At 41.5% G+C, this 13,050-nt stretch overlaps 2 protein-coding genes and 1 long non-coding RNA gene across 7 annotated transcripts in view; 2 read left to right on the top strand and 1 right to left on the bottom strand.

Moving 5' to 3' along the window:
* LOC128704675 (persulfide dioxygenase ETHE1, mitochondrial-like) overlaps nt 1-6,292 on the bottom strand; it is a 49,605-nt gene extending 43,313 nt beyond the window's left edge. Inside the window, exon 1 of the mRNA XM_053799824.2 lies at nt 6,056-6,292. Within this exon, the coding sequence (XP_053655799.2) occupies nt 6,056-6,169 (114 nt within the window). The 5' untranslated portion in view covers nt 6,170-6,292. The remainder of the gene's footprint in view (nt 1-6,055) is intronic.
* The window catches only part of LOC138851104 (uncharacterized), a 105,833-nt gene that overhangs the window by 42,160 nt on the left and 50,623 nt on the right, over nt 1-13,050 (top strand). The window lies entirely within an intron of this gene.
* The window catches only part of mlt (tubulin folding cofactor E like protein mlt), a 76,274-nt gene that overhangs the window by 21,897 nt on the left and 41,327 nt on the right, over nt 1-13,050 (top strand). For 3 of the 5 annotated variants that reach the window (XM_053799820.2, XM_070079573.1, XM_070079572.1), the window contains one exon: nt 11,284-11,530. In XM_053799820.2, the coding sequence (XP_053655795.1) occupies nt 11,288-11,530 (243 nt within the window). In that variant the 5' untranslated portion in view covers nt 11,284-11,287. Of the gene's footprint in view, nt 1-6,697; nt 6,946-11,283; nt 11,531-13,050 lie in introns of those variants that run through there. The other 2 variants (XR_011390986.1, XM_053799822.2) reach the window with 2 other exon arrangements.

Raw genomic sequence — 13,050 nt, 5'->3', positions numbered from 1 at the left:
GTTCACCTAGCAGTAAGTAGGTCCCTGGGTGTTAGCCAACTTACACCAGATGTCCCTGTTTACTTAGCAGTAAGTAGGTCCCTGACTGTTAGCCAACTTACACCTGATGTCCCTGTTTACTTAGCAGTAAGTAGGTCCCTGGTTGTTAGCCACCTTACACCTAATGTCCCTGTTCAACTAGCAGTAAGTAGGTCCCTGGGTGTTAGCCACCTTACACCTAATGTCCCTGTTCACCTAGCAGTAAGTAGGTCCCTGGTTGTTAGCCACCTTACACCTAATGTCCCTGTTCACCTAGCAGTAAGTAGGTCCCTGGGTGTTAGCCACCTTACACCTGATGTCCCTGTTTACTTAGCAGTAAGTAGGTCCCTGGGTGTTAGCCACCTTACACCTGATGTCCCTGTTTACTTAGCAGTAAGTAGGTCCCTGGTTGTTAGCCACCTTACACCTGATGTCCCTGTTTACCTAGCAGTAAGTAGGTCCCTGGGTGTTAGCCACCTTACACCTGTTGTCCTTGTTCACCTAGCAGTAAGTAGGTCCCTGGGTGTTAGCCACCTTACACCTGATGTCCCTGTTCACCTAGCAGTAAGTAGGTCCCTGGGTGTTAGCCACCTTACACTCGATGTCCCTGTTCACCTAGCAGTAAGTAGGTGTTAGCCACCTTACGCCTGATGTCCTTGTTCACCTAGCAGTAAGTAGGTGTTAGCCACCTTACGCCTGATGTCCTTGTTCACCTAGCAGTAAGTAGGTCCCTGGGTGTTAGCCACCTTACACCTGATGTCCCTGTTCACCTAGCAGTAAGAAGGTACCTGGGTGCTAGCCACCTTACACCAGCTGTCAGTGTTCACCTAGCAGTAAGTAGGTACCTGGGTGTTAGTTACCTTATACCTGTTGTCAGTGTTCACCTAGCAGTAAGTAGGTACCTGGGTGTTAGTCACCTTACACCAGCTGTCAGTGTTCACCTAGCAGTAAGTCGGTACCTGGGTGCTAGCCACCTTACACCAGCTGTCAGTGTTCACCTAGCAGTAAGTAGGTACCTGGGTGTTAGTCACCTTACACCATTTAAACAACACACACTATGTAACATCTGCCAGGGGCGGACACACAACACTCACTTAAATCGTGGTAAAAACTACGTATATTGTATATACTTAGGAGGTGGTGTATGCAGGAGCATACACCAGCATATTCCCGCATATTACTGCCGGAAACTACAGAGAATATATCATTGTAGTCAGTCTGGAGTCATTGTAGTTAGTCTGGAGTCATTGTAGTTAGTCTGGAGTCATTGTAGTTAGTCTGGAGTCATTGTAGTCAGTCTGGAGTCATTGTAGTTAGTCTGGAGTCATTGTAGTTAGTCTGGAGTCATTGTAGTTAGTCTGGAGTCATTGTAGTTAGTCTGGAGTCATTGTAGTCAGTCTGGAGTCATTGTAGTTAGTCTGGAGTCATTGTAGTTAGTCTGGAGTCATTGTAGTTAGTCTGGAGTCCTTGTAGTTAGTCTGGAGTCATTGTAGTTAGTCTGGAGTCATTGTAGTAAGTCTGGAGTCATTGTAGTTAGTCTGGAGTCATTGTAGTTAGTCTGGAGTCATTGTAGTTAGTCTGGAGTCATTGTAGAAAGTCTGTAGTCATTGTAGTCAGTCTGGAGACATTGTAGTTAGTCTGGAGTCATTGTAGTTAGTCTGGAGTCATTGTAGTTAGTCTGGAGTCATGGAGTGTTAGTCTGGAGTCATTGTAGTTAGTCTGGAGTCATGTAGTTAGTCTGGAGTCATTGTAGTTAGTCTGGAGTCATTGTAGTTAGTCTGGAGTCAGTTAGTCTGGAGTAGTTAGTCTGGAGTCATTGTAGTTAGTCTGGAGTCATTGTAGTTAGTCTGGAGTCATTGTAATCAGTCTGGAGTCATTGTAGTTAGTCTGGAGTCATTGTAGTTAGTCTGGAGTCATTGTAGTTAGTCTGGAGTCATTGTAGTTAGTCTGGAGTCATTGTAGTTAGTCTGGAGTCAATGTAGTTAGTCTGGAGTCATTGTAGTTAGTCTGGAGTCATTGTAGTTAGTCTGGAGTCAATGTAGTTAGTCTGGAGTCATTGTAGTTAGTCTGGAGTCATTGTAGTTAGTCTGGAGTCATTGTAATCAGTCTGGAGTCATTGTAGTTAGTCTGGAGTCATTGTAGTTAGTCTGGAGTCATTGTAGTCAGTCTGGAGTCATTGTAGTCAGTCTGGAGTCATTGTAGTCAGTCTGGAGTCATTGTAGTCAGTCTGGAGTCATTGTAGTCAGTCTGGAGTCATTGTAGTCAGTCTGGAGTCATTGTAGTTAGTCTGAAGTCATTGTAGTCAGTCTGGAGTCATTGTAGTTAGTCTGGAGTCATTGTAGTTAGTCTGGAGTCATTGTAGTTAGTCTGGAGTCATTGTAATCAGTCTGGAGTCATTGTAGTCAGTCTGAAGTCAATGTAGTCAGTCTGGAGTCATTGTAGTCAGTCTGGAGTCATTGTAGTCAGTCTGAAGTCAATGTAGTCAGTCTGGAGTCATTGTAGTCAGTCTGAAGTCAATGTAGTCAGTCTGGAGTCATTGTAGTTAGTCTGGAGTCATTGTAGTTAGTCTGGAGTCATTGTAGTTAGTCTGGAGTCATTGTAGTTAGTCTGGAGTCATTGTAGTTAGTCTGGAGTCATTGTAGTTAGTCTGGAGTCATTGTAGTTAGTCTGGAGTCATTGTAGTTAGTCTGGAGTCAATGTAGTTAGTCTGGAGTCATTGTAGTTAGTCTGGAGTCATTGTAGTTAGTCTGGAGTCAATGTAGTTAGTCTGGAGTCATTGTAGTTAGTCTGGAGTCATTGTAGTTAGTCTGGAGTCAATGTAGTTAGTCTGGAGTCATTGTAGTTAGTCTGGAGTCATTGTAGTTAGTCTGGAGTCATTGTAGTTAGTCTGGAGTCATTGTAGTCAGTCTGGAGTCATTGTAGTCAGTCTGGAGTCATTGTAGTCAGTCTGGAGTCATTGTAGTCAGTCTGGAGTCATTGTAGTTAGTCTGGAGTCATTGTAGTTAGTCTGGAGTCATTGTAGTTAGTCTGGAGTCATTGTAGTCTGGAGTCATTGTAGTTAGTCTGGAGTCATTGTATTGTAGTCAGTCTGGAGTCATTGTAGTCAGTCTGGAGTCATTGTAGTCAGTCTGGAGTCATTGTAGTTAGTCTGGAGTCATTGTAGTTAGTCTGGAGTCATTGTAGTTAGTCTGGAGTCATTGTAGTTAGTCTGGAGTCATTGTAGTTAGTCTGGAGTCATTGTAGTTAGTCTGGAGTCATTGTAGTCAGTCTGGAGTCATTGTAGTTAGTCTGGAGTCATTGTAGTCAGTCTGGAGTCATTGTAGTCAGTCTGGAGTCATTGTAGTCAGTCCATCAGTCCTTATAAAACTGATGGACTGACAACATCGACTCCAGACTAAGGGACCGATCACCTCACACTCCTCCTGACTGCCACCATTCATCTCTGTACCGGACTGATGAATCCGCTGTGTGGAGACACATCTGGGCCGCCAAGTTTTGACAGCTGGTCAAATTACAGTAGTAATTACCCCACTTTCATGCTGATATCAGGTCATTAACATTAATTATCACTGCAAGACATAATTAGAGAGACTGACGAGTGCCAGTGAGTGCTGACACGCATACAATTGTTCTGTGATACAGCTGTATTATACAATAGGAAGGTACTGAAGCATGACTGAGGTTAAGAGCGAGTCCTTGGGCGAGTCATGTCCCGTGGCTTGGTTGGTAGCGCACTTGCCTCACACACTCGGGTACGGGGGTCGATCCCCGGTACGGGTGGATATATTAAGATGTCTTTTCTTAAGATACCTGCTGTCAGTGTTCACCTAGCAGTAAGTAGGTACCTGGGTGTTACCTTACACCTGCTGTCAGTGTTCACCTAGCAGTAAGTAGGTACCTGGGTGTTAGTTACCTTACACCTGCTCTCAGTGTTCACCTAGCAGTAAGTAGGTACCTGGGTGTTAGTTACCTTACACCTGCTGTCAGTGTTCACCTAGCGTAAGTAGGTACCTGGGTGTTAGTTACCTTACACCTGCTCTCAGTGTTCACCTAGCAGTAAGTAGGTACCTGGGTGTTAGTTACCTTACACCTGCTGTCAGTGTTCACCTAGCAGTAAGTAGGTACCTGGGTGTTAGTTACCTTACACCTGCTCTCAGTGTTCACCTAGCAGTAAGTAGGTACCTGGGTGTTAGTTACCTTACACCAGCTGTCAGTGTTCACCTAGCAGCAAGTAGGTACCTGGGTATTAGTCACCTTAAATCTGCTGTCAATGTTCACCTAGCAGTAAGTAGGTACCTGGGTGTTAGTTACCTTACACCAGCTGTCAGCGTTCACCTAGCAGTAAGTAGGTACCTGGGTGTTACCTTACACCTGCTGTCAGTGTTCACCTAGCAGTAAGTAGGTACCTGAGTGCTAGCCACCTTACAACAGCTGCCAGTGTTCACCTAGCAGTAAGTAGGTACCTGGGTGTTACCTTACACCTGCTGTCAATGTTCACCTAGCAGTAAGTAGGTACCTTGGTGCTAGCCACTTTACACCAGCTGTCAGTGTTCACCTATCAGTAATTAGGTACCTGGGTGTTACCTTACACCTGCTCTCAGTGTTCACCTAGCAGTAAGTAGGTACCTGGGTGTTAGTTACCTTACACCTGCTGTCAGTGTTCACCTAGCAGTAAGTAGGTACCTGGGTGTTAGTTACCTTACACCTGCTGTCAGTGTTCACCTAGCAGTAAGTAGGTACCTGGGTGTTAGTTACCTTACACCTGCTGTCAGTGTTCACCTAGCAGTAAGTAGGTACCTGGGTGTTAGTTACCTTACACCTGCTGTCAGTGTTCACCTAGCAGTAAGTAGGTACCTGGGTGTTACCTTACACCTGCTGTCAGTGTTCACCTAGCAGCAAGTAGGTACCTGGGTGTTAGCTACCTTACACCTGCTGTCAGTGTTCACCTAGCAGTAAGTAGGTACCTGGGTGTTAGTCACCTTACACCTGCTGTCAGTGTTCACCTAGGAGTAAGTAGGTACCTTGGTGTTAGTTACCTTACACCTGCTGTCAGTGTTCACCTAGCAGTAAGTAGGTACCTGGGTGTTACTCACCTTACACCTGCTGTCAGTGTTCACCTAGCAGTAAGTAGGTACCTGGGTGTTAGTTAACTTACACCTGCTGTCAGTGTTCACCTAGCAGTAAGTAGGTACCTGGGTGTTAGTCACCTTACACCTGCTGTCAGTGTTCACCTAGCAGTAAGTAGGTACCTGGGTGTTAGGTTAGTTAACGTTAAGTTTGGTTTGATTTGGTAAACTTAGGTAAGGTTAAGTTAGGTAAAATGAGGTAAACTTAGGTAAAGTTAAGTTAGATTATGTTAGCTTAGGTAAGGTAAAGTTAGGTTAAGTTAGGTAAGGTTAGGTTAAGTTAGGTAAGGTTAGGTTAAGTTAGGTAAGGTTAGGTTAAGTTAGGTTAAGTTAGGTAAGGTTAGGTTAAGTTAGGTTAAGTTAGGTAAGGTTAGGTTAAGTTAGGTTAAGTTAGGTAAAGTTAGGTTACGTTAGGTAATGTTAGGTTAAGTTAGGTTAAGTTAGGTTAAGTTAGGTAATGTTAGGTTAAGTTAGGTTAAGTTAGGTTAAGTTAGGTTAAGTTAGGTAAAGTTAGGTTAAGTTAGGTTAAGTTAGCTTAGTAAGGTGAAGTTAGGTAAAGTTAAGTTTGGTTAAGTTAGATTAGGTAAAGTTAGTCAAGTTAGGTTAAGTTAGCTTAGGTAAGGTGAAGTTAAGTCAAGTTAAGTTAGGTCAAGTTAGGTTAAGTTAGGTTAAGTTAGGTTAAGTTAGGTAAAGTTAAGTTAGGTTAAGTTTATCAGGAAATAACACAAATATTTCCTGGTAATAAGTCACATTTTTATGCATAATTTATATATAATAATTATACACATATAAACGTCTATATAAACCAACAGACCCAGAGCTAGAGCTTCTGCTCACCTGACCGAGACCTTCCCCCGGCTCACCAAAAAAAAATCACAACTTAATAATAACTTTTTTAAGGAAATAATCACCTGCCTGAAGATCATCCTGACTGTGACTGCCGTATTAATGTTCCTGTAGAGGAATGTGGGGGTCAAAGGTGACCCCCACACCCCCACCAGCCGCCCACACGCCGCCCACATCATTACCGCCCACAAAAAGTATATTGCCAAGTGTGTGGGAGACGATGCGGCCGGATATAATAACTTGGTCCGGGTCTCCCTATTTTAAGACCCAGATATTGTGTAAGATAATGATGGCTGGCAACTTCCTATTACGCTGTATTTTTTATTTATTTCTTTATGTTTGAGGCTTGTAAATGATGTATTAGTTATTATTTAAACGTTAATATTGTTTAATAAGAGTTTTATTGGGTTATAATTGGGTTTTTTGGGTAGTTTATTGGTGAAAAATATTCGTCTGCTGCGGTTGTTACATTCACCGCCCTCCTCTTATTTTTCACTTTTTAATTGATGTAGTCTCATAAAATACTATTTTTAGGTATATTTTAATGTATAGTAATTGATGAGGTATATATTCAAATAAGTGAAGAGGCAAAAGATGCTTAAAATATATATTTTTAAGATAAAACAGCTGAGATGGGTAAAGTGCGTGATTGGAAGAGCCATATTTGTAAACACACAGCCAGGCCACCACGCTCAAAACCACCAAATTATCCACTATTTACTCTAATATCAACCAATACACCCACTTTCTCCTCACATCTTTATTAAATAACCCAAAAAAATTATTTTAGTAATCAAAATAAATGAATATAAAAAGCATAAACACGAGTTTAAAAAATCAAAATAGTGAATGAGATCGTAGTGGCCTTGATGGGTTCCAGCTGATGGCCAGCGTTACTTCACAATACTACGCAGGCAGCACCACATCTCTCTTATTTCCTCTTTCATGTCTCCTGGTGAGTTACATTTCCCATTCTTCCAGCCACATCGACGTGGAATTTATCTCCCATCATCCCCACACCTGTTTGACCGTTGAGTAACGGATAAAAGTACAAATAAGGCATGAAATATGGCGGAGGGTCGCTGGAAGGTCGTATCAGATCCCATCACTAACAACATTAACGTTATATTTAACGTAATAAACGTATTTTAGTGACGTTAATCACAGTTAAAGTAAACGAGGAATGTTTCCAGTGTATCCTGGAGCCTCCAGACACAACCTCCATTAATGGCAAGTTATATAACAAAGGAAATATTGAGCTGTATCATCGTGTGTTGATGTAACAAAGATATTATTATTATTATTATTATTATTATTATTATTATTATTATTATTAATTATTAATTATTAATTATTATTATTATTATTATTATTATTATTATCTGTAACATTATATAACATCTATGTTGTTATAACATCACTATGTTGTTATAACACTGTTGTTATAACATCACTGTTGTTATAACATCACTGTTGTTATAACATCACTGTTGTTATAACATCACTGTTGTTATAACATCACTTGTTATAACATCACTGTTGCTATAACATCACTGTTGTTATAACATCACTGTTGTTATAACATCACTGTTGCTATAACATCACTGTTGCTATAACATCACTGTTGCTATAACATCACTGTTGTTATAACATCACTGTTGCTATAACATCACTGTTGCTATAACATCACTGTTGTTATAACATCACTGTTGTTATAACATCACTGTTGTTATAACATCACTGTTGCTATAACATCACTGTTGCTATAACATCACTGTTGTTATAACATCACTGTTGCTATAACATCACTGTTGCTATAACATCACTGTTGTTATAACATCACTGTTGTTATAACATCACTGTTGCTATAACATCACTGTTGCTATAACATCACTGTTGTTATAACATCACTGTTGTTATAACATCACTGTTGCTATAACATCACTGTTGTTATAACATCACTGTTGCTATAACATCACTGTTGTTATAACATCACTGTTGTTATAACATCACTGTTGTTATAACATCACTGTTGTTATAACATCACTGTTGCTATAACATCACTGTTGTTATAACATCACTGTTGCTATAACATCACTGTTGCTATAACATCACTGTTGTTATAACATCACTGTTGTTATAACATCACTGTTGCTATAACATCACTGTTGTTATAACATCACTGTTGCTATAACATCACTGTTGCTATAACATCACTGTTGTTATAACATCACTGTTGCTATAACATCACTGTTGCTATAACATCACTGTTGTTATAACATCACTGGCGCTCCCTTTACAGGCGACGGAAAAGAATAACAGAGCGGCTAAAAGAGGTCAATATATCAGAAATGCGCAGGGAGACACTGGTCAGAGAAATAGCAAGCATCGAACTTAAGCTAAAAGAATCCTTTAGGAGTCAGGAATCGCGGGAAGAACTAAAAGCCATAAATGAAATCGAAAGAAACCCAAAGTATTTCTTCTCCTATGCCAAATCAAAATCGAGAACAACGTCCAGTATTGGGCCCCTACTTAAACAAGATGGGTCCTACACAGATGACAGCAAGGAAATGAGTGAGCTACTCAAGTCCCAATATGACTCAGTTTTTAGCAAGCCGCTAACCAGACTGAGAGTCGAAGATCAAAATGAATTTTTTATGAGAGAGCCACAAAATTTGATTAACACAAGCCTATCCGATGTTATCCTGACGCCAAATGACTTCGAACAGGCGATAAATGACATGCCCATGCACTCTGCCCCAGGGCCAGACTCATGGAACTCTGTGTTCATCAAGAACTGCAAGAAGCCCCTATCACGAGCCTTTTCCATCCTATGGAGAGGGAGCATGGACACGGGGGTCGTCCCTCAGTTACTAAAAACAACAGACATAGCCCCACTCCACAAAGGGGGCAGTAAAGCAACAGCAAAGAACTACAGACCAATAGCACTAACATCCCATATCATAAAAATCTTTGAAAGGGTCCTAAGAAGCAAGATCACCACCCATCTAGAAACCCATCAGTTACACAACCCAGGGCAACATGGGTTTAGAACAGGTCGCTCCTGTCTGTCTCAACTACTGGATCACTACGACAAGGTCCTAAATGCACTAGAAGACAAAAAGAATGCAGATGTAATATATACAGACTTTGCAAAAGCCTTCGACAAGTGTGACCATGGCGTAATAGCGCACAAAATGCGCGCTAAAGGAATAACAGGAAAAGTTGGTCGATGGATCTATAATTTCCTCACTAACAGAACACAGAGAGTAGTCGTCAACAGAGTAAAGTCCGAGGCAGCTACGGTGAAAAGCTCTGTTCCACAAGGCACAGTACTAGCTCCCATCTTGTTCCTCATCCTCATATCCGACATAGACAAGGATGTCAGCCACAGCACCGTGTCTTCCTTTGCAGATGACACCCGAATCTGCATGACAGTGTCTTCCATTGCAGACACTGCAAGGCTCCAGGCGGACATCAACCAAATCTTTCAGTGGGCTGCAGAAAACAATATGAAGTTCAACGATGAGAAATTTCAATTACTCAGATATGGTAAACATGAGGAAATTAAATCTTCATCAGAGTACAAAACAAATTCTGGCCACAAAATAGAGCGAAACACCAACGTCAAAGACCTGGGAGTGATTATGTCGGAGGATCTCACCTTCAAGGACCATAACATTGTATCAATCGCATCTGCTAGAAAAATGACAGGATGGATAATGAGAACCTTCAAAACTAGGGAGGCCAAGCCCATGATGACACTCTTCAGGTCACTTGTTCTATCTAGGCTGGAATATTGCTGCACTCTAACAGCACCTTTCAAGGCAGGTGAAATTGCCGACCTAGAAAATGTACAGAGAACTTTCACGGCGCGCATAACGGAGATAAAACACCTCAATTACTGGGAGCGCTTGAGGTTTCTAAACCTGTATTCCCTGGAACGCAGGAGGGAGAGATACATGATTATATACACCTGGAAAATCCTAGAGGGACTAGTACCGAACTTGCACACGAAAATCACTCACTACGAAAGCAAAAGACTTGGCAGACGATGCACCATCCCCCCAATGAAAAGCAGGGGTGTCACTAGCACGTTAAGAGACCATACAATAAGTGTCAGGGGACCGAGACTGTTCAACTGCCTCCCAGCACACATAAGGGGGATTACCAACAGACCCCTGGCAGTCTTCAAGCTGGCACTGGACAAGCACCTAAAGTCAGTTCCTGATCAGCCGGGCTGTGGCTCGTACGTTGGTTTGCGTGCAGCCAGCAGCAACAGCCTGGTTGATCAGGCGCTGATCCACCAGGAGGCCTGGTCACAGACCGGGCCGCGGGGGCGTTGACCCCCGAAACTCTCTCCAGGTAAACTCCAGGTATAACATCACTGTTGCTATAACATCACTGTTGCTATAACATCACTGTTGTTATAACATCACTGTTGTTATAACATCACTGTTGTTATAACATCACTGTTGCTATAACATCACTGTTGTTATAACATCACTGTTGCTATAACATCACTGTTGCTATAACATCACTGTTGCTATATCATCTCTGTGTTATAGCAACAATCTCTCTTATGTATAACTTCAAAGTCAAGTCGAAGTTTTTTTCCACGCGATACATTGTTTATACGGAAGTGGGTGATGATAATACATTTCAATGGCCATACCACGTTGAATGCTCCATCCTTGTCCGATCGCTTTAGTGTGTCGGCCAAGTGCTCAACCAACCCAACTAAACGACACGTGAGTATTTTTTTTGACACATTGGCTGTATCTCACCGAGGCATTGACCTGGAAAAGAAAAACAAAAGTTTTTCCTTTTACCTTTTAGTAATTTATACAGAAGGGGTTACTAGCCCCTTGTTCCCGGCATTTTAGTCGCCTCTCATGACCCGCATGGCTTATGGAGGAGTAATTCTTTTCCACTTCCCCATGGAAATAAAGAAGAACTATTAAGAAAATAGAAAACTCAGACGAGTGTGTATATAAGAACATAAGAACGAAGGAACACTGCAGCAGGCCTACTGGCCCATGCGAGGCAGGTCCAAGTCTCCTACCGGCTTAAGCCAATGCACCCAACCTAGTCAGGTCAGGTACATATATATACATGTACGTTCATGTGTATTGTGACCTAAGTGTAAGTAGTAGTAGCAAGATATACCTGTACACATATAAGTATTGTATTTAAAGAAATATACTGATTGATCATGGTAGATTTAATTTGAAGTTTTATTGGATATTATGCCGTCATAATTTTCCCTGAAAATATATCATTATTTCCACAGCAAAATGCCAAGCTTACCGGAGGCAGTTGACATGAAGTATGGCGATGAATGCCCTAATGCACAAGTGACAGAAGTAGCATGTGTGGCACTTACCCTCAAACGCTCAGGTCGCCAAAGACTTCCTTCTGTACTTATTCTATCCGAGTGCGATATAGAGAAGGCAGGAGATGAAGAAGAAGTGGAAAGAAAATGCGAAGGTGTGCGAGAACTGGATTTATCGAGAAACAAACTCAAGGAATGGAAAGAGGTACAGTACAAAAAAAAAATTTTGTTAATCTAAATTTGATAGCTATTTAACATTCTATTTCTTGTTACTTGTTAGTGTTAGTTTTAATTTTCATTATTAGAGTTTTAATATGCATGTATATACATGTACAGTGGACCCCCATTTAACGATATTTTTTCATTCCAGAAGTATGTTCAGGTGCCAGTACTGACCGAATTTGTTTCCATAAGGAATATTGTGAAGTAGATTAGTCCATTTCAGACCCCCAAACATACACGTACAAACTCACTTACGTAAATACACTTACATAATTGGTCACATTGGGAGGTGATCATAAACCAGGGGTCCACTGTATATTGTTTCTGCATTACCTGTAACTTTACTTCTTGGTTTAAGAATAAAAAGGCACAATACCATGACTGGAAAATACACAAATAACCCACACATGGGAGAAACTAACTTACGACGATGTTTCGGTCCAACTTGAACCATTTACAAAGTCGCACTGAAACATCGTCATAAGCTCCCCTCTCCTTTGTGTGGGTTATTTGTGTTGTTCTTGGTTTTTTATATAGTCTAATGTTGTTAACCATTATCTAGACTAGTTTTGTGAATAAATGGTTTAGAGATCCTTGTGCAGCATTTGGGTTTGGAAATGTTTTGCCAGCCAGTGACTTCTTCAGTCTATTGCAGAGAAAGGTGGAAGATGAGGAGGAGTTTGAGGTAATCAGTCCCTGAGCCTGGAGTTCCTGTGTTGAGTCCAGTCAGGGAGGGGGGAAGGAGCTGGGTCTTCCCAAACACTTGAATTTTATGTCCAATTTGGGTCAAAGAAAAGTTTTTTACCAGGATTTTTGCACATAACTTGACACTTTTATGCTTTACTGTTTGCAATATCCACGATCTTTAGTGTGCTATGAAATTCTGGATGCACTTTTCCAATTGCGTATTATACCAAATCATACTGTGTGGTGCTTCGTTATAAGAGAGTTTACGTATATATACATAAGTATATATACATATATGCAAGTACAGTATATATACTGTATTTTTTTTTTTTATTAACACACTGGCCGATTCCCACCAAGGCAGGGTGGCCCGAAAAAGAAAAACTTTCACCATCATTCACTCCATCACTGTCTTGCCAGAAGGGTGCTTTACACTACAGTTTTTAAACTGCAACATTAACACCCCTCCTTCAGAGTGCAGGCACTGTACTTCCCATCTCCAGGACTCAAGTCCGGCCTGCCGGTTTCCCTGAATCCCTTCATAAATGTTACTTTGCTCACACTCCAACAGCACGTCAAGTATTTAAAACCATTTGTCTCCATTCACTCCTATAAAACACGCTCGTGCATGCCTGCTGGAAGTCCAAGCCCCTCGCACACAAAACCTCCTTTACCCCCTCCCTCCAACCTTTCCTAGGCCGACCCCTACCCTGCCTTCCTTCCACTACAGACTGATACACTCTTGAAGTCACTCTGTTTCGCTCCATTCTCTCTACATGTCCGAACCACCTCAACAACCCTGTACTTGCATTTAAT

Source organism: Cherax quadricarinatus, chromosome 100 (assembly GCF_038502225.1).
Source record: "Cherax quadricarinatus isolate ZL_2023a chromosome 100, ASM3850222v1, whole genome shotgun sequence".
In the NCBI taxonomy this organism is placed as follows: Eukaryota; Metazoa; Arthropoda; class Malacostraca; order Decapoda; family Parastacidae; genus Cherax; species Cherax quadricarinatus.
The sequence above is the reverse complement of the archived record's forward strand: the minus strand, read 5'-3'. Positions and strand labels throughout refer to the sequence as shown.